At 39.6% G+C, this 23613-nt stretch overlaps 2 protein-coding genes across 10 annotated transcripts in view; one reads left to right on the forward strand and one right to left on the reverse strand.

Annotated features, from left to right (window-relative positions):
• Positions 1-16270, forward strand: part of tns2a (tensin 2a) — a 51539-nt gene extending 35269 nt beyond the window's left edge. For 4 of the 5 annotated variants that reach the window (XM_057363005.1, XM_057363007.1, XM_057363008.1 and 1 more), the window contains 13 exons: positions 114-179; positions 1140-1256; positions 2534-3979; positions 6383-6533; positions 6612-7540; positions 7832-7963; positions 10419-10514; positions 10940-11017; positions 12157-12234; positions 12318-12486; positions 12615-12683; positions 13711-13740; positions 14802-16270. In XM_057363005.1, coding sequence (XP_057218988.1) covers positions 114-179; positions 1140-1256; positions 2534-3979; positions 6383-6533; positions 6612-7540; positions 7832-7963; positions 10419-10514; positions 10940-11017; positions 12157-12234; positions 12318-12486; positions 12615-12683; positions 13711-13740; positions 14802-14943 — 3503 coding nt within the window. In that variant the 3' untranslated portion in view covers positions 14944-16270. The remainder of the gene's footprint in view (positions 1-113; positions 180-1139; positions 1257-2533; positions 3980-6382; positions 6534-6611; positions 7541-7831; positions 7964-10418; positions 10515-10939; positions 11018-12156; positions 12235-12317; positions 12487-12614; positions 12684-13710; positions 13741-14801) is intronic. The other variant, XM_057363006.1, reaches the window with a different exon arrangement.
• An 88-nt stretch (positions 16271-16358) lies between these two features.
• foxp1a (forkhead box P1a) overlaps positions 16359-23613 on the reverse strand; it is a 34156-nt gene continuing 26901 nt past the window's right edge. For all 5 annotated transcript variants that reach the window (XM_057363013.1, XM_057363014.1, XM_057363011.1 and 2 more), the window contains 9 exons: positions 21794-21881; positions 21446-21529; positions 21127-21334; positions 20802-20878; positions 20532-20633; positions 19801-19922; positions 19635-19698; positions 18046-18197; positions 16359-17913 (listed from right to left, as the gene is read on the reverse strand). In XM_057363013.1, the coding sequence (XP_057218996.1) occupies positions 17760-17913; positions 18046-18197; positions 19635-19698; positions 19801-19922; positions 20532-20633; positions 20802-20878; positions 21127-21334; positions 21446-21529; positions 21794-21881 (1051 nt within the window). In that variant the 3' untranslated portion in view covers positions 16359-17759. The remainder of the gene's footprint in view (positions 17914-18045; positions 18198-19634; positions 19699-19800; positions 19923-20531; positions 20634-20801; positions 20879-21126; positions 21335-21445; positions 21530-21793; positions 21882-23613) is intronic.

Consider the following 23613-nt stretch of genomic DNA (forward strand, 5'->3'; position numbering starts at 1 on the left):
TGTGATGGATAGAATATTAAACAGGCCACAGTGGACCATTGTTTGGCACATATAAGCTGTCGGAAGTGGTTGTCTGTCTTTCCAATGACTAATGTTCAGAATTTTCACTACAGATGATAGATTTCCCTCTGATGCCATAGTGGAGTTTGTGTTTTCGTCTGGTCCAGAGAAAATCAAAGGTAAGATAAACCATCTTCTCTCTTTATCAAACAACAGGTTAAAGTGATACTTCACCCAAAAATGAAAATTCTGTCATCATTTACTCACCTTCGAGTTGTTCCAAATCTGTGTAAATGTCTTTGGTCTGATGAACGCAGAGAAAGATATTTGGAAGAACAGATTTTGCCCCCCATTGACTCCCATAGTAGGAAAAAATACAATGGTGGTCAAAAGTGCCCAGAACTGTTTGCTGTCCTACATGCTTCAAAATATCTTCTTTTGTGTTCAACAGAACTAAAAAATTGATAAAGTAATTTTTCCTACTATGGGAGTCAATGGGGGGCAAAATCTGTTCTTCCAAATATCTTTCTCTGTGTTCATCAGAACAAAGACATTTACACAGATTTGGAACAACTTGAGGATGATTAAATGATGACAGAATTTTCATTTTTAGGTGAAGTATCCCTTTAACATTCCACTTTGTTAGACAAACACAATTTTCTTTATTGTTGACTTATTTCCAATTGTATACACAGGATATAGGATGTACTATCATTAATTCTTTGCATTTTTGACCCATTTTGACTGTTTTAAAAATGCAATTGGTGTTTGTTTTATTAAAAATGAACAAGAAACAGTTATTGAGCAAGTGCCTAAACCATCAGTGTTGAAAACCGTCTCTTTATGTTCACATCTGTAAGCTTATAATAATGATTCATAGCTTGAGCTGTCGGGTACAGTTTCACAGTAAATATCAGTTTAAGTTATACTTTAAGATAAGTATGTAAAGTAACCTGCAATTTTATATCTACAGAGATGAAGATATAGAGGCGTTAAAGATTGCAGCTCTAAATATCTTCTTAAACTTTACTTTATCTTTTTTAGAAGTACACAACACCCTCAAGTCTCATTTAGATTTTATATGGGGTTTAATTGTGTTATTCACATATATTGGATTGTCATTGTACTTTGTGATTCAGGTAGAGCGAGTCAGAGGAATGATCCATCTGTGAGTGTGGACTACAACACAAATGACCCTGTGGTGCGCTGGGACTCTTATGAGAACTTTAACCAGAGACACCAAGACAGCTTAGATGGTATTTATTCATTTATGCATCCACAGTGTGATAGATTTTCATGTATTTAAAATAGACATATTAGGGAAATGACTTTTAAAGGGGTTAAATGCAGAAAACTCTTATATACTCTTATGTGCAGGTTATACTTAGAAACTCTTGTTAATAGCGACACTGGTGGCCGTTAAGTGAAATGCAGCCACCAACTCACACCAATTTACAAGCTTACCCCTGTGCACACTCGCCCATAGTGACTGAATGTGATTGAATGTGATCATGTCGACAGATGAACACATGAACATCACATCCTTTAAATATGTCTTTCACATAAAACTGCAAGCTTTTATAGACAAGCTAGAAAGTCAGGAAGGGCCTAGTTTTTTAAGTTTCATAGCAATCTGTTCACACATTAACAAAAAAAGTGCTAAATACATGACAATTCTTACATATAGCCCCTTTAAATAGAATAATCTGATGTCGGCGATACTTTAACATTCATAATTCAAAGTCCCTCCTAGTACATTACGAATAGGGGTGTAACGGTTCGGGCCACAGTTTCGGTACTGTTGGGTATATGCTACATTCGGGGAAATAAGGACTACTGACAAATAAAAAATAAGAACAAAAAAATCAAGATACAAATAACAGCACCAATAAAACAATAGAGCAAAGATGAACATAAAGTAAACAGTGCTTTTAAGGTGTAGAAATTGATAACATAATAACATTGCATATCTTCAGTGTATAAATTAAAGGACCATTGGGTAATTTTAGCGGCATCTAGCGGTGAGGTTGCGCATTGCAACCAACGACTCATTCCACCCCTCCTTTTCGAAGCACTACGGCCGCTGACACAGAACTAAGATGCCGTCACGTTTTCACTTCTTTGCCGAAGGAGATATTGTATTTACGAAATGCGCTCTGTTGAGCAGTTTGTCCGTTTAGGGCTACTGTAGAAACAACATGGAGACTTCCATGTAAGTGGACCCGAAAAGTATGTAGATAGAAATATCTCATTCTAAGGTAATAATAACGCTTTGTTATGTAAGGTCTTTATACACCTCTGAACACATAGTTGTGTATATTATATTGCATTTCTGTCAATAGATCCTCCGAAAAATTACGACCATTAAATAAAGATAATCATTATTGAAGTTAGGCTGAATAACTGTGGGTGGAAAATGGCACAGTTCTTTTTTTTACAAAGAACCTTTATTGCGGAAGTACATTTTTGTGCTGTAAAGACTTGCGTATTCTTCTGAATCATCTCAAAAACCATGATTTCTACATCTCACCAGATATCGCGCACACACGAGGGCCTCTTGACGGAAGCCTGTACGCACAGATCAAAAAGCGACGCGCTGCGGGTTCCGCCTCCCTTCCCTCCACCAACGGGAGCCCTGCGAGAAGCTCAGAGGAGCGGCCCAGTCATCTCCTCTCTGTCAGCACCGATTCTGGACACTCGTCTGTTCCTCCGGACCGCCTCGATGAACCAACCCTACCGGCCCCGCCCACCCAGCAGGAGAGGGAGGAGCTCGAGCGCCTGCTCGGCGGGATAGAGGGTGACGGAGTGGGAAGAGATCGCGACCGAGAGACGGCCATTTTGGACGACGGCGACTCTTTGCCTCCCGAACGGACAGGGTCACTGAGGTTAGGCCGCTCGTGTTCGTGTCGGGTGGGATATCGGTCCCAGCAGTGTGTCGAGCCCGGATGCGACGGACTTCATCATTTATCCAACGGCTACTGCCTCGATCGACCCGCCGCCACTAACGGACACGCTGGTGCGCCCTCTCCAAGTATGCCATCCATCATAGGGCTTTGCCAACACCACAGTGCCCATCCTCACCAGTCGCTGCCACCTCCCGACCTCCTCTGGGACCGCCAACAAGGTTCACAGCACTACCTTCACCGCACTTGCTCGGAGGGACCCTCACGTCACCTCTGTTCTTATCCTTCCCAAGACATCAGCCCACATCAACATGGTATGTCACCCAATGGCCGACTGCTCTGCAGGGCTGATGATTACATTCCATACCCCCATCATCACCACAACCATACTAAACCCACCGGCCCCTATCATGATGTCATGATGCTAGACGGCCTTGTGCCGCCCGGCTGTCCCTGTCGGGATTGCTGTCTTCGCCGAGAAGACTTCCACACCCTCCGATTGGACAGAGAGGAGGGACTGCACTGGGAAAGGGAGGCGGAGCTACACCGAGACGCTGGCTTAAGGCGTGGCAGAGAGTCTGACATCCCAAGAGGGGCGGAGTTATGGGACCGGGAGGCAGGGCTGAGGAGGGGCCGTGAAATGACGCTCCACTGGGACAGAGAAGCAGAGCTACACTGGGAGAGGGAACGAGAGGCGGAGTATTGGCACAGAAGGGCCACCGTATCCCCTTATGGGCCCCACGGTCATGACCTACCAGCATTTAACTTCGATCCCCTCCCCGCCGGCCACCCCGCGTACCCCGAACCGTCCCGGTCTCACTCTCATGCCCATCTGGACCTCAAATACAGCAGCAGCTCCAGCGGGTACCAGACACCGCACCAGACGTGCCCCTGCTCACCCTACCAGCCGTCGCCCTCTGAGAGCCGTGGATATGCATCAGGATACCAGTCGGAGTCTACGTCACCCCTCCCTCCTACCTCTGCCGCTTGTCCTGGTCCAACACATCATGCCGGTGGACCTACAGACAACCAGACAGATCCACACCCTCAGCAATACACCTCTGACACAAATACAGGTGAGAGCATTCTAGAAATGCATTGACTGCTACAATTACCCAAAATATACGTGAATAATTGTGTTTAGGTTTGTGTATGGTCATTACCTCACATAATTACATGTGTAAAACACTGCATTAAACATTGCAAGAAGATATTATTACTGTATTGGGCCACTGGACTTTTTTATGAAGGTTTGGTAAATGTATTTTGCAGAGGTGGACAGTATTTACAGTAAGCATTTTTTACATTTTTCAAGTATCTGTAACGTATCTGATCTGTAATCAGTGTTTTTACATTGGACGAATTTTACTTCACTACATTAGTGAACATTTACTCCACAACATTTCATGAGTGCGCTTTTATGTTTTTTGCCATTAGGGCTCAAGTAAATAAAAAACCTAGTACTCTCTTACTTGTTTCAAGTAACATTTTCGAGTAGAAGAAAGTACTACATTTTCAATGTACTTAAGTGTTAGGTATTTATGAAATGTAGTGAAAAATATGATATATGCTTTATGATGTAGTAAAGGGGCAGTTGTGGCCTAATGGTTAGAGAGTCGGACTCATGACCAGAAGGTTGCCGGTTCGATTCCCAGGCCCGGCGGGTAACAACTGAGGTGCCCTTGAGCAAGGCACCTTACCCCTACTTGCTCCCCGGGCGCTGTAGTGATAGCTGCCCACTGCTCCGGGGGTACGTGTGTTCACTACTCTCTGGATGGGTTAAATGCAGAGGTCACATTTCGTTGCCTTGTACTTGTACATGTGCAATGACAATAAATTGAATCCAAATCCAAAATCCAAATCCAAAGTAAAAAAAATACAATGTAAAAACATTCTGATAAAGTGCAAATAGTTGACAATATACTTAAGAGTAAAAACACTTCTGTATTTTTTGGTTTAAAAAATCCCTTAAAGGGACACTTCACCCAAAAATGAAAATTCTGTCATCATTTACTCACCTTCGAGTTGTTCCAAATCTGAATAAATGTCATTGTTCTGATGAACACAGAGAAAGATATTTGGAAGAATGCTTATAACCAAACAGATCTTGCCCCCCATTGACTCCCATAGTAGGAAAAATTACTTAATCTTTTTTTTGGTTCTTTTGAACACAAAAGAAGACATTTTGAAGATTGTAGATCAGCAAACAGTTCTGGGGCACTTTTGACCACCATTGTATTTTTGCTGCTATGGTCGTCAATAATGTCCCAGAAATCTCAGTTGCTAACATTCTTCCAAATAGTTTATGCTACCACATATACTATTTGGCAGATTTTTTTCTGGTTTATTACTCAGAAAACAAGACTCAATGGGTCTCATTTATCAATCTAACAAAAATGAGCGCATTACGTGTGATTTAGTTTGAAGAGAAACTGGTCTATACCAAACACACCGGTTAACCTTGTAATTTCAATCAATTAAATAAACATTAAATTTTGTATGAAAATACTTTATTAATAAAATGCCCACATGAAAGTAGTATACTATAGTATACTTAAGTATTTGCTATAATAAACCATAGTGAAATTAAACTTTGTTTTTGAACCTCACTATAGTAAATATAAGCATACTGCAGTATTGCCTGTGGTTTATCAATTCACTATTAAACTAATAATAGTTAATACTACAGTATTATACAGTATAAGTAAAAAATGTGTAGTAATTACTATAATATTCTACAATATACTTTAATTTACAGATTACTGTGGTCAAGTCTAAAGTATACGGCAGTGTCATGTGAGGAACATTTTTCATTTGTTAAACTAAATGAAAACACAAGCTGTTTTCTTGTTATTCCGTTAACATATAATATTAAACAGGTGCAACGTTCACAGACCTTCATGCAAACAAGCACAAAAACTTGAGTTGAAACCTGACGTGAGATGAGGGCCAATATCTTATGTCATTTTGCTTCTCAAGTGAATGTATTTTAATTTGAGCATGTTTAGATATTAGGGCTGTCAAACGATTAATCGCGATTAATTGCATCCAGAATAAAAGTCTGTGTTTGCATAATATATGTCTATGTACTATACGTATTCATTTTGTATTTATAAAAACATACACATACATGCATATATTTAAGAAAAATATAAAATATACAAATTAATAAATGTTTTATATCATTTTAATTATTGGTAAATATAAATGAATACATCTAAATATTTCCTACATATGTATACATGTACGTGTATGTGTTTGTAAATACAAAATTAGTACGCACAGTACACAGACATATATTATGTAAACACAAACTTTTATTCTGGATGCGATTAATCGCGATTAATCGTTTGGAAGCCCTATTAGATATTTGTACAGATGATCAAAAAATGCAGTTTTGTAGTTTCATTTGTTGAATTTCATCTCTGTATGTTTGTTCGGTAGCAGTCCTCAGTTTTTCCACGCTCTCCCTCCATCAGATTGCCCTGGTGCAGATGCCATAGGCTGGCGTAATCACATTACCCATGTTTCCCTGCGACGGACACATCACGCTCCATGTTCCACACCCTCTGAAATTTCAGGACCTCCAACACCTGTCCACACCAGCAGCCCTTTACGAACACAGGAGAGGTAATAAACTCATATTGTGTTTGTATTACTCATCACATGAACACAGAAATATGTTAAATTCGAGATCTTCTTTTCCAGCCCGAGTGCCCGTGAGTATGACTCGAGAGACATAAAAAGCGAAAACAATTCGACCCACTATCAACACAGGCCACACCCACCAGACCAGCATTCCCACGGAACCAATCAGGTGCTTCGACACGCTGCCCTCCCCTCCAATCAAGAGATTCCCGAGCCCCACCCGTTCCCAGCCACGCCCGCAACTCAGCAACACTCCACCTATTCCCCGCCTCGAACCCCACAAGTCCCCACCACGCCAGAACACCCCGCCCCCCAAACCCCTCCATCACAATCCACGCAACCACCAACAAACTGCTCGCCTACAGCGCCACCCAGAGGAGAAACTGTATCAACACCACAGACACAACCAGAGACTGTAACACAAACAACAACACAACCGCCCTCCTCCTGTCCCATCTCTGATGAATCCATCACGCCTCGCAATGGAGTATCACAATCACCCGAACCAGACGTCCCCAAACCTGCTTCCCCACAACCGCCCGCTGCCGACCACGAAAGTCCCGAACCCCCCGTGCCCGGATTCGCCACTCTGGGCAGGAAGTTAATGTTGGGTACTGAAAGCTCACACATGTGCTCTGGTATGGATGGAAGCCCCCAGTCCACCCCCACCTTCCCTGTTTCTCCAACAGGCTGCACCCCGTCACCTCCTCCAGGCTCCTACTCGACTTGTCCAGCCGTTCCACAACCTCCTCTGCCCGAGAAACGCCGCCCATCTGGTTTGCCCGGCTCACCCAACGGACGTTCCGGAACCCTGAGGGCGTCCATGGGTCAGCACCACGTTACATTCTCTCCTTCAGTGGGGGAGCTGACCGTGTCTGCAGGACAGGGGGACGTCGGTGGAGAGGGCGAGATGGGCAGCCGTATCAGTGTGAAATTTGTGCAGGACAGCTCACGGTTTTGGTATAAACCGGGCATCTCTAGAGAACAAGGTGAGCTAAACAAAAAATGAAAATTCAAACCTGTGTGACTTTCTTACTTCTGCAGAACACAAAAGAAGATATTTTGAAGAATACAAAACAACATTGACTTCCATTATATGAACACAAAACCACTGAGACATTTCTCGAAATATCTTCTTTTGTGTTCAACAGAAGAAAGAGTCATATACAGGTTTTGAATGAATAAATAACTGATTTTGTTGTCTGAACTATCCCTTTTGCACATGCATCAGATGGCTGTTCCATATGCTTTGGATGTTAAACTGTCTCTCTGTTCAACAGCTATAGCAGCACTGAAGGAAAGAGAGCCGGGGGCCTTCCTCTTCCGAGACAGTAACTCTTTCCAGGGGGCTTACGGCCTGGCTCTGAAAGTTGCCAGCCCACCCCCCAACATCAACAACCACAGCAGCAAAGGTACATCACATCTGCAGGCATTTCCTCAGACCAACATTAATCTCGTGTTGCTCCTGAATCTGTCTGTCTGCACAGGAAACACACGACTGCCTCTGAAGTACTCTAACAGAGCTACATCACCTCAAAACGTGAACGAGTTAACAGAAAAACATCAACACTACTGTAGCTCTCTGTTGGTTATTGTGTTCATAACGGCTTGTTTACTGTAAAGCTGAAGGCACATTCACATCAAGAACGATAACTATAACAATAACTAAACTAACAAGTGAACAGAGATAACGTTATGTTTATTCTTATGCTGTGTTCTCACTGGCGCGAGTAAATTACATACAAAGTCAATGCAAAGACGCGAACTCGCAGCAGGCGGTGCGATTGCCGCGAATCAGGCGGCGCGTTTAAGGCGTTCTTCATAGCTCGAGTTGAATTTTTTCAATTCGCGTGGAAGAACGCCTCAAACGCGCCGCCGATTCGCGAAGAGTTGAAACAGGTTCAAATAATTGGACAATATCCAATTTCCTTAATACAGAAGAGTCTGCATGCATATAAACAATGTCCCCATAATCAACTATGTGATCAACAGAATCAAAGGCGTTTGACAGATCTACATATAATGCTGCATGTGGTTTTTTGTTATCTAATGAAGTTATGAGCTTATTTGTAACAGACAGCGCTGCAGTTATGGTACCTGCTCTGAAACCAGATTGGTGATCAATAAGAATATCATTATCTTTTAAAAACTGCTTTAATTGTTCATTTATCAAGGACTCAAATACTTTCGCCAATACAGATAATCTAGAGACAGGACGATAATTACTTGGGTCTGAAGGATCTCCATTTTTTAATAATTAATGATTTCCACGTTTTTGGTATAATATTTGTTTTAAAAACAAATTTTAAAAAATAAAGTTTTGTACATGCGCAGCTCGTACATGCACAGATAAACTATTTATTATAGTAAAAATGAGACATCCTAATAATCAACATTCTATTATTGCAGAAAAATGTTCAGGGTGGATAAAAAAATGTCGTTATTACCAAAAATGTCATAATAATTTTATAATGTATAATTCTTCATGTTATTCTAGCCTTTGCAATACCCTGCAAAAAATATATATTTCTTGTTTTCCAGTGAAAATCTAAAAATTCTTAAATCAAGGTACATTTACTTGAGGAGCAAGATATATATTCTTGTTTTCTGACAGAAAATACGAAAATTAAGCGAGCAAAGATATCTGGAGATATGGTCAGAAAAATAAACTTGAATTATGTTAATAAACAGGCAAACTTAATTTAAGTGTATTTTTTACCCCATTGGCAAATACTTTTGCTTATTTTAAGACTACTGTCTAATTGCTTCTCAAGAAAATGTATTTTGACTTAAAGGGGTCATATGGCATGAACACATGTTTTTCTGTGTCTTTGGTGTGTTATAAGTTGCCCATGCATGTATTAGACACGTAAAATTGCAAAAATGAAAGTGTGGGAACAAAAGATGCATTCTATCTAAAAGCGAATGCTCACCCAGACCTGCCTGAAACGCCTCGTGTAACCACACCCCCACAAATCTACATCAGTTCGTGGTATGATTGGACTAAGACCGCCCAAATGTATACGCAGGTAAGCTGGGCGTACCTGTCAGTACAATCGCTTTGGAACCTGATGTTCCAAATATGGTAAGAGGCGTTACATTTCCCTCACACGCTTGCAGTATTCCACCAATCACTACGCACTGGTTAACTGGCCAATCATAGCACACCTCGCTTTTCAGAGCCATGAGCTTTGTTAAAAATCAGAGAGGCGGGGAAAAGAGGAGATACAAACATGCACGGTATGTGGAAAATACAGCGTTTTTTAACCTTAAATCCTGTATACACATTGCATTACATCTAAAACAAATGAGAATATTCGTTTTAGCCGTGTTATATGACCCCTTTAAGAATTTATATATTTGTACTTGAAAACAAGACAAAAATACTATGTAAAGAAATTCATTTTTCAGTGTACTGGAATAACATGAAGCATTATATTGAAATACTGAGTAAGCGGTAATTTTTGTAATGTATTTGTTTACATTAATTGTACATTAATGTTTTTCTTATCTTTAAATTTTGATTTTGATCAAATACATTTTTACTTATCCAAGTTCAGTGTGAATAAATGACATCTATAGGTGTGTTTTGTTAAACTTGCACTGAATGACATCTGAAGTGAATGTTCATGCTATTGACAGCTGGAGTATCATTTATAGCAGAGCAAACAAGAGCACTGATGTTTAGTTTGGCACTCCACATCTAAATGTTTAACTGAGACATCATTAAAAACTGTTTAGCACATGCTTTCTACAACTTGAAGTAGTTTGTGTCTGTAAACAGTTATCTAAATATCCATTAATCGCAGCTGAAGTGTAATATTTCATCATACAGCGATGTTTACGTGTCATTTCCTGTCTGAGCAGGAGGGGACCCTCTGGATCAACTGGTGAGACATTTTCTGATCGAGACCGGGCCACGAGGAGTGAAGATCAAGGGCTGTCAGAATGAGCCATACTTTGGTAAGTGTGTTTGTGGTCCTTTACCTACATTCAGGAGGTCAACATCAAAAGTGTTTTTGAATAGCATGGTTATATGATGAAACGTTGACGTGAGGTGGAAGTGAAAATGATTTTATGATTTTTAGCTGGCGATATGTTTTGCAAGGTATGCAGACAACAATACGGTCTGATCTCTATTCTATCTGTGTTATAAACTCCCGCAGAATATCAAATTTGCCAGATAGTTCTGCACATTATTTTATAGAAAGTGAAAGCGCAGCCATAAGTTTTAGAGGTTAAAAATATCATACCTTTAATGAAGCATCTGTTTTTCTGTATTAGAATATCAGAGGTCTTGTTTGTTAGTTACTGTCTGACTTCATTCTCATTGGTTTGCAATCTGGAAATCAGTTTTAAAGTGTTTGTGTGTTTTATGTCATTGTTAGGGAGTCTTTCAGCACTGGTGTATCAACACTCCATTACACCCATCTCTCTGCCCTGTGCCCTCCGCATCCCAGAGAAAGGTAAACACAACTCGCCGTGTCAACACATCATGCTGAGATATCACTGTGTGATGACACCACAACCCAGCATTTAAACTCAAGTGTGTAGTTTCATCCGTGAGCCGTGTGAAAATTGTAGGATCTTATTCAAAGCCTCAAAACATAAAAAGGCTGAAAAACATTTCACACTTTTAAACTCACTCCAGTTTTGCATTTAATCGTAATTTCTACATGTATTTTGTATATTCTAGTGTCTGTTACATTCCAACAAAAGCATTCCTTAGGAGTGACATAAACATTTAAATTGACATTTAGCAGAGTCTTTTATCCAAAGCGACTTGCAAATACATAAAGTCCCTACAGAAATGTGAAAGACTGACAGCATGCCAAGACACATAGCTGTGGTTAAAAAGTGAGCTTTTTCATTGAAGTATTTTGAACTAAACAATAATAATAATAATAAATAGTAAATAATAATAATTAATTGATTGTTTAAGCATTTTCCATTGCATTGCAAGGTTATTATAGTTTACTAAAACAAAAACGATTAAAAAAAATCTAATAAAATATCTGCCTTAATATTATTCAAAATGTTTTAACTAAATTAAAATGAGTAGGCATTGAAATTGTTAACTAAAAAATTAATTAAAACTATACAAAAATAAAATAAAAATATTTTTACTTATATAGCAATATTAAAAAATAAATTGACAAAGCAGATAACAAAATTGCCAACTACAATAAACATAAAAAATAAAAAAATAAGAGCTATTTAAAAATATTAATAAAACTAAAAGCTAAATTATGATAACTCTGTTTTATTGTTTTAAAATGAATGATACATTTGTTTTCTTTGCAGTATTCAAGTATTCAAGTTTTTTTTGTCATTTTGATCAGTTTGTCTAGTTTTTATTTCCTGTAAATAAATGCAAATTAAAAACAATTATTTGGTATTTGAGAGAAATGTTGTCACAGAACGAAAAGAATTCGTCTCTAAAACATATACATGTAAATAGTAAATTCAGAAAAACGAAAAACTTTGGAGTGGTCACTTAATTTTTTACAGAGCTGTGTGTTTTATATTATGTTTTTTTTCCAAAGTAAAAAGCGTGTTTGAACTTTACAGACTGACCTATAAATCTTGAAAATGACATTTACAGACCCAATAGGTGACGTCCAAGAGGTTCAGCCATCCAGTAATATGAGCACAGCTGCAGATCTTCTGAAACAGGGAGCAGGTGAGCGTGTGTTAATGCATTTTACCCCTGACCCATCTCTCCCGCTCCTCACATACTGTGTGACCTCTCACCCCTCTCATCAGCCTGCAATGTGCTGTACCTGAACTCAGTAGAGACAGAGTCACTTACAGGACCGCAGGCCATTGCTAAAGCAACCGGAGCAACAGTGTCACGTAACCCTCGACCCTCTGCCACAGTCGTCCACTTTAAAGTGTCCGCTCAGGGCATTACACTGACAGACAGCCAACGCAGGTATGATGTGGTGTGTTTTATTAAAGCAAGAGCAAGTGAGAATATGTATTTGATTTTTAAAGGATAGCCACATATCTGTTTTATAGGGGAAGAAATATAAAAGTTGTTAACTTTGAGATGTTTTGCAGAGTGTTCTTCAGAAGACATTATCCAATCAACAGTGTGACGTTCAGCAGTGTGGACCCACAAGACAGGAGGTGAGAACTTATCCTCATTTGTCCGCAAGACTTTTCGTCCCAAACTTGGAGGTTTTGTTTATTTCTTTTCAACTCTTTCTCCGCAATAGACTGAATTTTTCGTCCTTCGTTAGATAACTCTTTCCTTAATGGAAATTTGGATTCGGAACGATCCAAACATAAGTACAGTATTTGTTGTTTTTGAACATGTAGACGCAGTACACTTTCAGAAGATGAATAACAGTGCCCCCTACTGTATATCAGTGAAACCATGGACTGTATTAATAACATTGTGCTTTTTGAACAAACCTGACCACATTTCAGAGGTTATATATATATATATATATATATAAGGAAGATAAATAACATACCTATTTTGTTATTTAATTTGACACATTGCCCATCAATTTTTGTAAAAATGATCAAAATGTTGGCGATGACTGGCAACTTTCTTTTAAAACATGCTGGCGGAGAAAGAGTTCAAATGAATTCTAGTAGTCGAACTAAAGTTTCATTATCTTTTAACACACAATAACCGTGTCGTGCATGAACCTGTGTGGGCTGCTCTGTGTGTGTAATGTGCATTAATGTTTGTTGTGTGTTTATGTGTTAAGTGGTGTGTGGAAGAAGCTTTGGGGCTTGGTTTACAAACGTCCCACACTGCAAATGAAACACTTCATGTGTTTTTAAAAACCCAAATTACTTAAGTGATGGTGACAGATGACAACTAGTCACCAATGAGATATAAAGCTGCCAGATTAAAAATAAAAACTGCTTGTTTACATTACAATTTCCCTAAACAAGATCAAAATATGAATCATTTTCTATCACAAACGTATCGTTTTGCTTCACAAGACATTTATTACCCCTCCTTGAGTATGAAGGTTCGTCATCACTACAGTAAAACATGTTCTGACTTATGCAAAACAAGACTGTTTGCATACATGCGTAGAGTGTGTTTGTCTCATGTTGCATGTTGCCTCTTGTGTGAGTGAATGTGGCATGCGTGTTCCTCAGTTTTGTCTCTGTCTCCCTCTTGCTGCCATAGGTGGACTAACACAGACAGCACGACGTCTAAGTAAGTCCAAATGTTGCTGTGTGTGTCTTGTCTGGACTGTTTTGAGAGCTGATTATGTGCGTTTGTGCATGTTTATGTAGCCTTGGAGTACGCTTTTTATATCGATCATCCTGTTCCTTTACGCTCTTATTTGGTAATAGATTAAACCGGATAAAAGGTTCAACTAAAAACAAAATTCCGTCATTATTTAATTCACCCTCACGTCGTTTCAAACCCGTAGGAGTTGTTTTCTTCTGCAAAACACAAAAGAAGATATGTGACCCTGGATCACAAAACCAGTCTTAAGTAGCACGGGAACATTTTTAGTAAAAGACAAAAATACATTGTGTGGGTCAAAATTATCGATTTTTCTTTTATGCCAAAAATCATTAGAATATTAAGTAAAGATCATGTTCCATAAAGATATTTTGTAAATTTCCTGCCTTAAATATATAAAAACTTTATTTTTGTGAGTGGATGGTCTGCCACAGTGCCCCTGCAAAGGCAATTTTCTCAATATTTTGATTTTTTTGCGCTCTCAGATCCCAGAGTTTTAAACGGTTGTATCTCAGCCAGATATTGTCCTATTCTAACAACTCATATATCTATAGAAAGTTTATTTATTCAGCTTTCAGATTATGTAAAAATCTCAATTTCGAAAAATTGACCCATAAGACTGGTTTTGTTGTCCAGGGTCACATATTTTGAAGAATGTTGGAAACCGAACAACCTTGGTCCCCACTGATTTCCAAAACCACCGAGACATTTCTCAAAATATCTTCTTTTGGGTTCCACAGAAGAAAGCACGTACGGGTTTTGAATGTCACGAAGGTGTATAAATGTTGACGAAAAATATTTTGGGGTGAACTAAGGTGGTTGTTTATTAGTCAGAACTTGCATTTACTGCAGGAAATATAAAACGCAACGATAACGCGTTTGTTCTTCTTTCCTGTTAGGTCATGCCTTTATTTGTTTTTCTTGTACCTTCTATAACACTCTATAACGTATTATTGGGTTAATATGTCCACATGAAATGTTTTATCATCAATTACTCACTATCTCATCTCTCCGTGTCCTCGCAGAGTATTCGGCTTTGTTGCTAAGAAGCCCGGGAGCGTTGCAGAGAACGTGTGCCACCTTTTCGCAGAGCTAGATCCTGAACAGCCGGCGACGGCCATCGTCAATTTCATTAACAAGGTTATGCTGGCACCACAAAGACGCTGAAGCGCGTGGATGAAGAATAACATCTGCACGCACAACTGTCTTAAGGTTCTAACATGGCTTTACGCATCTTTGGTCAAAGACAAAGAAAGACTAAGGGCTACGACACTACAGAAGCGTGTAGTTTAGCCTTAAAAACAAAAGCTTTACTGCTGATATTATACCAAAACAACATGTACAGAATGTAAGCAACAGGGCTCCACGGTATTGAAGGAAAACGCCATGTGCGACACAATAATGCTTCAAGTATGTACAACAAGATGTGTTACTTGATTCGTTCTGGGAACATAAAGCATCATTACAGTTTTTTATAGCAAACAGTCATACTGTCACAGTGCAAAAATGTGACAATTTTATCGCAAATCACGATTCATCACAATAATATACCAATAAATGGTGGAGCCGTATTAACCAAGTGAATTTTGTTAGATAGTTTGTTAATAGGATTGTAAATGGCTTTAGCTGTTACATAAAATCAGTCATAGCACCAAAAATGCTCAACATAGTCTCAGCATCAGGGGTCGTCCAAAAGAAAGCACTGCTATTGACCCCTAAATAAAAGAAATATATGCACTCCAGAATGTATGAATTGCACAGATATAATGACAATCAGCGGTTAATATTTTCATGTCATTTGTTGTGATACTTTAAGTCAAATAGTGTTATAACTTTATATTGTTTTGAGGTGCCGTGGTTTTTCTCCATCTGGCCCAGTGTGTCAGCGAACGGCAGCGCAAGTTAAAGAGGTTTGAGATGTATAGATGTATAGATGTATAGATGGAGGACCAGACATGGCGTTGCGAGCAAGCTTCTGGAGTTCCAGTATAGAGAGGATTTTTATGTCATGTAGGATGTCATAATGGAAGGCTGATGGTCATGTGATTTATTACCTGAGAGAATTCGGTAAAGAGTAGGACAGACCTGTATTTCGTCACGTTATGGTCGACAATATAGACATCCACAGGACATCATTTATGTAACATCATCACACTTTTCTGTCACAACGTGTAGTAGAACATCATATTGGAATGTATTCGGTCTTTAAACATGACAAGTGGAAGTCTTCACTTTTACAATACGAGCGGTTTAAAAAATCCGCAGTTGTTTATAACCAAAGACATTTGTGTATTCATTCAGTTACGATATAAGCTGTGCCATTTCTTTTACATGCCTTTATCATCGAGTTATTGACCGATAGCAAGACACGTCTATGACAACGTTAATATATTGTGCTCTGTATCTTCTTATTGAGCTTTGTATGTAGTAATATATTTTCTCACATGCAGCTGACTTGGAAAGTAAATAAGACTACATGGAAGGAAATTGATAAGAAAAGGTTTTTTATTACCCTATGCTATTTTTTCAGTGTATGCACAAATGAAAAATATAATAAAGAAATGTAAAGTCATGGTACCATATACTGATTTCACGATCTCATTTATTTGTCGAACAGATGTGTGTATCTGCATTATAACGTCTGATGAAATACATTATTGGGCCACCATCCACACGGAGACAAAAACAGGATCATAATAGTTTTAAAAATCAAAGCAGGCTAAAAAAAATGATACCTACGAATAATGTTTGAATACTTTGAGTGTGTTTGGATCAAACTGATGAAAGAGAAACCACCGTCAGCATTTCGTTTTTTCACATTCTTATACTAAGAGTTTATTTATCATAAGGCCAGTGTTGAACAAACCGACACAGTTGATTTGAAATAGAGGTCATCTATTTTGTTTGGACTTGTAACATTCATAAGTTATTCAGTCAATGGTTATGCATTCTTTCCTTGTCAAGCAAGTACTAGCGGCGTCAGATCACAATTACAGTTCATAATCTGCTCAATGTCATGAGCATGAGGGCATTTAATGCATCTGAAACTTTCATCTACAAGACAGTGAAGACTTCTTGGTCTTGGCCGGATCAAACGGGACAATGTAAACAGGGTACAAAACATCAAACATTACTTTTACAATCTTTGGTAACTGTTGATGGTTCTTCTATACCAAGCAAACCAAACTAGACAAAAATCTCATCACTACTCAAATACAAAAGAAACATTTGGTTAAGCTTTGCTAGCAACTGAATGATCGGGACTGTTGAGGGACGATTTCATTTCTCGAGTGTCGTCTCTATGTAAATGTGCTGGATAATTGGAATACAGTAACCTTCTGTACACGCTAGTGAACGAACAATCAAAACAGAAGCCAAAACTCAAAATTTGAAAAGACATTCATCATCAAGTGCTGGTTAGAAAATGTTCCCCTTTGGTTTTGTGTTTTTCTGGAAAAACAGAGGTAAAAAAGATAGACATTCACAATTTCGGTTTCCATTCCACCAATGAGCAGCCCCAAATTTAAAGACGCACGTTACCAACAGCATCGAGGCAGAAGTGATTCCAACCTTGCAAAGAAAAGCATTTCATTCAGCTGAGTCTGACGTTTCGCGGTAAAGCTAAACTAAATCTGGTCTCAAGACCGCCTAAAAATCTGAAGGTGTGAAATGATTTTAGTTGATAGAGAAACCATTCTCCGCATAGATTCAAATCAGGCGCTGTAGTGTTTAATATACAAACAAAATGTGTGTAGCCTACAGTCCCCTCTTCATGTTTTGCAAGTTGACGAGCAAACCTTGGTCGTGTATAAACGTCAACACGGAGGAGAGCCCTTTAGTACCAGTGAGGTCAATCCATTGCATTCAACAGAAACAGGTACAATGAAATAATAAATAAAGACTTTCATTTTCATGTGTGAGGGTTCAGAGTCTGTTGGTACACGGGACAGATATCAATGAGGGGCTGCGGACCCGCGAGGATCTCAGGATAAAGCTGGTTGACAGGCTGGGCTGTGATCATCTGTGTATTCTGCATCGTGATTGGTGTCTGGACTTTGCTGGTCTTCCGTCTCTGGAGACATCGAGCCGTTATAGTCCTCCACCTCCATGTGCTCCTCTTTAATTTGAGACTGATGCCTGTGCACACAGATGACAAATGTGAGTCCTTTCCATTCCGATCTCTTTTTCTAATGTTTGCTTCTATTTTACGGTTATGCACAATATCTAGTTTATATGAGTTTGAGCAGACCGGGAGGAGGTGTGACTTACAGTGTGGGCAGAGGAGACAGCTCCAGACTGGAGTCGCTGTGAGAACCATCATCATGCTCTTGAGAACTCATGTCCTCATGGAAAGTGCTGGCCAGGGCCTTCAGACAAGACGCAGAGCCATACAGGGGCAGACTGCCGTCCACCATCGCCGCCTGATGACCAACACATCACATTACTTAATCGCGAAAAATAACACTTGTGCTGCAACAACACGTTTTATTAATTCGGATAAGGCGGCATAACTGAATATATAAAATCCCTCCTTCCGAAACGCTCTGATTGGTAAAGCTGACCAGGTCTGTCGTGATTGGTTCCCCACTTAGAGTGTGTCAGAGCCATTGAGAGAGAGAGTTCTGCCAACTCCGTTGACTCCAATGGAACAGTTTTTTCACAGCACAAGGAGGCTCTCAATATTTCCCGGAAGTTACTAGTAACGCATATGGAGCTGCGACTAAACAGACCAACTGAGGTAAACTTCTAACCCATTTAAAGACGAAAGCCATTTAATGAATAAAAAAATGAAAGAAATAAAGAAATAAAGCATTTAAAGATAAAACATAACTTCCTGGAACTATCTGAAGGCTCCATGAATCACGTGACGCTCCCGTGAACTCTCTGGGGTTCTGGGGCTCTGGGGTGTGTGTGTGTATGAAGATGTCCCACCCATACCATATCAGCGAGCTTACGCTTCTCAGGCTGTTGTGATTGGTCGGTCCTCCTCTCAGTGCACGTGTAGTCATAAGCTTTGGCTTTTAGCAATAAACAGTAACTACGGCGTCAACTTCACTTTATCAGTTAAACACATGCGGATCGATCGAAGTGTAACGGAGGTCTGCTAGTGCATGTGCAAACGCCAATCTTTGTTAGAGATCGCGATTTTTCCCTACTATGGCGAAGGAAATGACACCGGACCGATTGGGTCAGACCGGTTATATTAATTAACACTAATAACAGAAGCGTTTTGCCTTTTTATATTGGATAATAAAACAAGCAGATTGACTAGGAGACATTTGCAAGCAGGACTTCAAAGGACGTTTCATAGAAGTGTTTTAGAGGTATGCGCACACACACAATATCAGTGTATTACAGCTTTCACAGCCGATGTTAAAGTCATGGAAGCTGTTATTTGACCGTTGGTTATCTTAGAATGTGTGTAGCTGAATTTTTATGACCAATCTCTGATAACCGAACACTACTCCAGCGGCTCTTCCTCTTCTCTAAGGAAGGCCTCGCCCCTTTTTGGCGTATTCCTTTGGGCGGAGGTTTTTTAAAAACTCGGAATAGTGACATCATGTACCCGGGAAGTAGAGGGCTGTAGTCCGATTACAGCCGTTCTCTGTAGTCCTTGAAAAGCGAATTCTGTTAAAGACAATATCTCGCTTGGCACTGAACTTTGAGCTTTATCATTTTCCAGATATTGTTTATAACAGCAACATTACACACTAACTAAAGTGTGAAGAATGGCATCACAGGGAATGGCCTCTTTAAGCACTTCTATGGTGCCTACGGGTGACTTCGTCAAATTCAGCTATAAAAAAATGACATTTCTTCATGATTGACAAATGATATTGAATGTAATGACTTCATACTTGCAAAGCAGATAAAGCAGGACTCTGACCCAAACTGGACTGAATGTTCTTCACCAGAGGAGATCTGCAAAAACCAACAAAAGATCTCAACACCTTTAGCATCAGTGACCTTACAAGAATCTGAGCGTGTCACTCTTTATTTTCTGAGTATGAAATGCATTTTTACCCAGTGATTTTCTGTGGTCTCCTTTTCTGAAACTCCATCTCATCCACGGTCCAAACGGCCCCCTTCACGTTCTCCACTCGTACGAAACACTTGTGGAGACTGAGGTTGTGGCGAACTGCATTCTGGGATTCCAGAGAAAGTGACATCATTATCAACCGAAACCCTATTTACATCGAACATCAAAACTGATACGAGGCTTCCAAAGGCACAGTTTACCCAAAAAAGAAAAGTATGTCATCATTTACTCTCCCCCATGTCATTACAAACCTGCATAACACAAAAGAAGATATTTTGAAGAATGTTGGTAACCAAACAATATTGGAACCCATTGACTTCAACTGTATAGACACAAATTCACCGAGACATTTCTCAAAATATCTTCGTTTGTGTTCCACAGACGAAAGAGTCATGAACGGGTTTAACTTTTAAACAACATAAGTGTGACTAAATGACAGATTATTTTATTTTGGGGTGAATTGTGCCATTAAGGCCGTCATGAAATCTGTACAGGTTTACATTTACGTTTATTCACTTGGCAGACGCTTTTATTCAAAGCGACTTACAAGTAGGAGAGCATATAAACATTTTGTCAACACGCTAAACAGTACCGTTAGTTTACAAGGCCATGCTACTATAAGGATTAAAGCTGGTGTAAGCAAAGGAGAGAATGAACAATGAGAATTTTTTTTAGACACCATGTAACTAATGATTTACTCCATATTTTTAGTTACCTTCCACGTGGCTGCATTGCGTCTGAAATACGCAAATGTTCGAGTGAACCAGTTGTAGATTTCGTTTAGTGTTAGCTGCTTTTCTGGAGCCTCCAAGATGGCCTAGAAATGAACGAAAGGTTACAAAATGTGTCTTTCATTGGTAGCTGATGTACTGTCAGTGTCAATGACGTATAATGAACAGGATTTAACTCAAATGTATTTGCTAAGTAAATGGTTGATGATGTCTCATCAGATGTGATTTGACAGGGTCGAGTCGTGGTTCCTTACCTGTCTGATCAAAGCTGCGTAAGTAAACGGAGGCCTGACTTCAGCACTCAGGTAGAACTCCTTATTCTGCACTATATCTATGAGAAACACCAGAGAGGTTCAGACACGTTTGTCAAGTTTGTTTGGTCTAAAATTAGGTTAGTTGTATGCGATACAACACATCAAATGGCACAACATGCGTATCTGATTCCACACAAGAAATATCTAGCTATAACACCCTTGTTTCTTGGCTCTATTGACATCTGAACAATAGCATTTAAAAATGACTTTAAAACAGAATAAATGCGTTTTAACTGCATTATAGTGACTGTAAACACGTTCTCACCTTGGTCCATGGCCATGTTATATTTGTCAGAGTAGCGTTTGCGGAAGGGTCCCATGCTGTGCAGGCTGGTGGGGATGATGACGGACGGGCTCTGGGGCAGTGATGTGAGCGGCGTGGATGGGGCTGTGGCACTCTGGGACAGGCTCATAGAGGGAGTGCTTTTGGGAACGGTTCCCTTGGCAAGAGTGAGGTTGGATACCAGATTCACCTGAGAAGAAATCCATAAACCAGGTCTGAACTCTTGTGTAAAAGAACAACTGAAGAATAATATGTTTATATATACACACGCGACAGCAAGAGTAAATATAATGTCCCATACTGGCTGAGGAGCTGGTGTGGGTTCAGTAGATTTGACGTGGAGGTGGGCCATCATGGCCTGAAGGCGTTCTTTGTCTTTGGCGAGCTGTTTGACAAACACACACAAAAACAGACATGTAACACAGATAAGCTTTCTGAAGACGATGTCTATTGTTCACGCTGGGAATTTTTCTTTATGTGTACGTACTGTACATACAGTACATACAGAGCAGGAAGAAAGATTAAAGCTCAGATTAGAGCAGGATGTTCAACAACATGCAAAACAGAAAACAAGCGACACCTAAGACCATCACACTTATCTTAAACAAATTCAAACAAAACAAAACCTCCAAAGTGTGGAATGAAGTACCTGTAGCTCCAGTTGCTGAACCACCTGCATCTGAACTCGGCACTGTGCTGTACTCTTGTCATCCAGAGCGTGTTCACTGTTCAGATGCCTGACGAACACAACACAAAAGTTTTTACACAAAACCATTTCCATTTCATCTAACAAAACAAAGAACGAATTCATTACCATCTCAACGGAAGAAGTGGGAGGTTTCATTCATTTAACTGGATCGGATGTAAAAAATAGCTCCTAAAAGTTTTTTCACACATTTGGGCGATCAAACGATTAATCGCATGACTGATCGCATGCAGAATAAAAGTTCTTGTTTACATGGTATATGTCTGTGTTTATAATACAAAATAGTACACATACACATACAAATATAATTTGATAACAGTTACCTAAGAAAAATGAAAATGGAAACAAAAGAAACACATACACATACATATATACGAAAGTTATATTTTATATTTTTCTTAAAGAATTTAAATGATTAGTAAATATAAATAAATACATGCAAATATTTCCTAAATATGCGTTTATAAATACAATATTAATACGCACAGTACACAGACGTATATTATGTAAACACAAACTTTTATTCTGGATGCGATTAATCGTTTGACAGCCCACAAATGCTCCTTGTGGGATTGAACAAGTTTCTTATAAACAAAAAATGTACATTTAATCTTCTGTTTTATTGTTTCATTGTTTATGACTACATGTCACCCCACCCTACAGTTTGATTACCAAACAAAGATATTCCTTACAGAGTTATTTACAAACGCTCCGTAAACCGGTTTGAATGAATCTAAGTGGAGCGTTCATGAATCATGCAGTATTACTATTGACCACTAGAGGGCAGCGGATACAAATAAAAAGCATACAAAGCTCATAACTTTCAAAAAGAAAAATCTCACAAACATAAATATGGTGCTGGCTTGGGTTCTTTATCCTAAATGTGTGCTCTCACTGAGCGTGTGTGTGTGTGTGTGCGTACTTGTCTGTGTACGTACGTGTGTGTGTGTTGTGTGTGTGTGCGTGCGCATCCGTGTGTGTGTCTGTGTGTGTTGGTGCGTGTGCGTGTTGTGTGTGTGGAGTGTTTTGTGTGTGGGTGTGTCTGTCTTCTGTGTTTCAACCTTTTCTTGTTTTTGCAGGTACAACTTTGATTGCTTTGCTTGTAGTCAATGTGTCTCATGTGCAGCTGCTTTGTAACAATGAAAATTGTAAAAGCGCTATATAAATAAAGTTGAGTTGAGTTAAAGTTGAGTTCAAAAATAGTTTTACTGGTACATCGGCACACACGATATTTGAAAGCCTGATGTCTACTGTATACAAAACAAATGCATCTCCCCCTCGAGCTGAGAACAGCTTAAACGCTACAACCTGTCCAACAAGAAGAAAACTTTCTTACGGTCAAATGGTCAGAACTAATGCTTGTTGTCAATTTCATCACTAAACACACCTCGCACACATCTTACACATTCGGTCGGTTTGTGCAGGGAAATTAGCAGTGGAAGTTTGCGGAGTGTGATGTTTGTAATAGTGCAACGGTGACTGAGCGGAGGAACAAAGGCAGTGTTGTGGCAATAGACAGGGCGGGGCTCAGACTGAGAGCAGGGGTCAGGGTCAGTGGAAGGGGCACAGATAAACATCCTCCTGTTGTTTGTTTTGGGAGGGATGGCCAGGATCACCATGGGTACTGTGTTTATCAGTGCGCTGGGCTCAACCCTGAGGGGCCCCATGACTGCACCGCCACAGGGGACAGAGAGAGAGAGAGAGAGAGAGAGAGAGAGAGAGAGAGAGAGAGAGAGAGAGAGAGAGAGAGAGAGAGAGAGAGA

This window comes from Triplophysa rosa, linkage group LG21 (genome assembly GCF_024868665.1).
Source record: "Triplophysa rosa linkage group LG21, Trosa_1v2, whole genome shotgun sequence".
NCBI lineage: Eukaryota > Metazoa > Chordata > Actinopteri > Cypriniformes > Nemacheilidae > Triplophysa > Triplophysa rosa.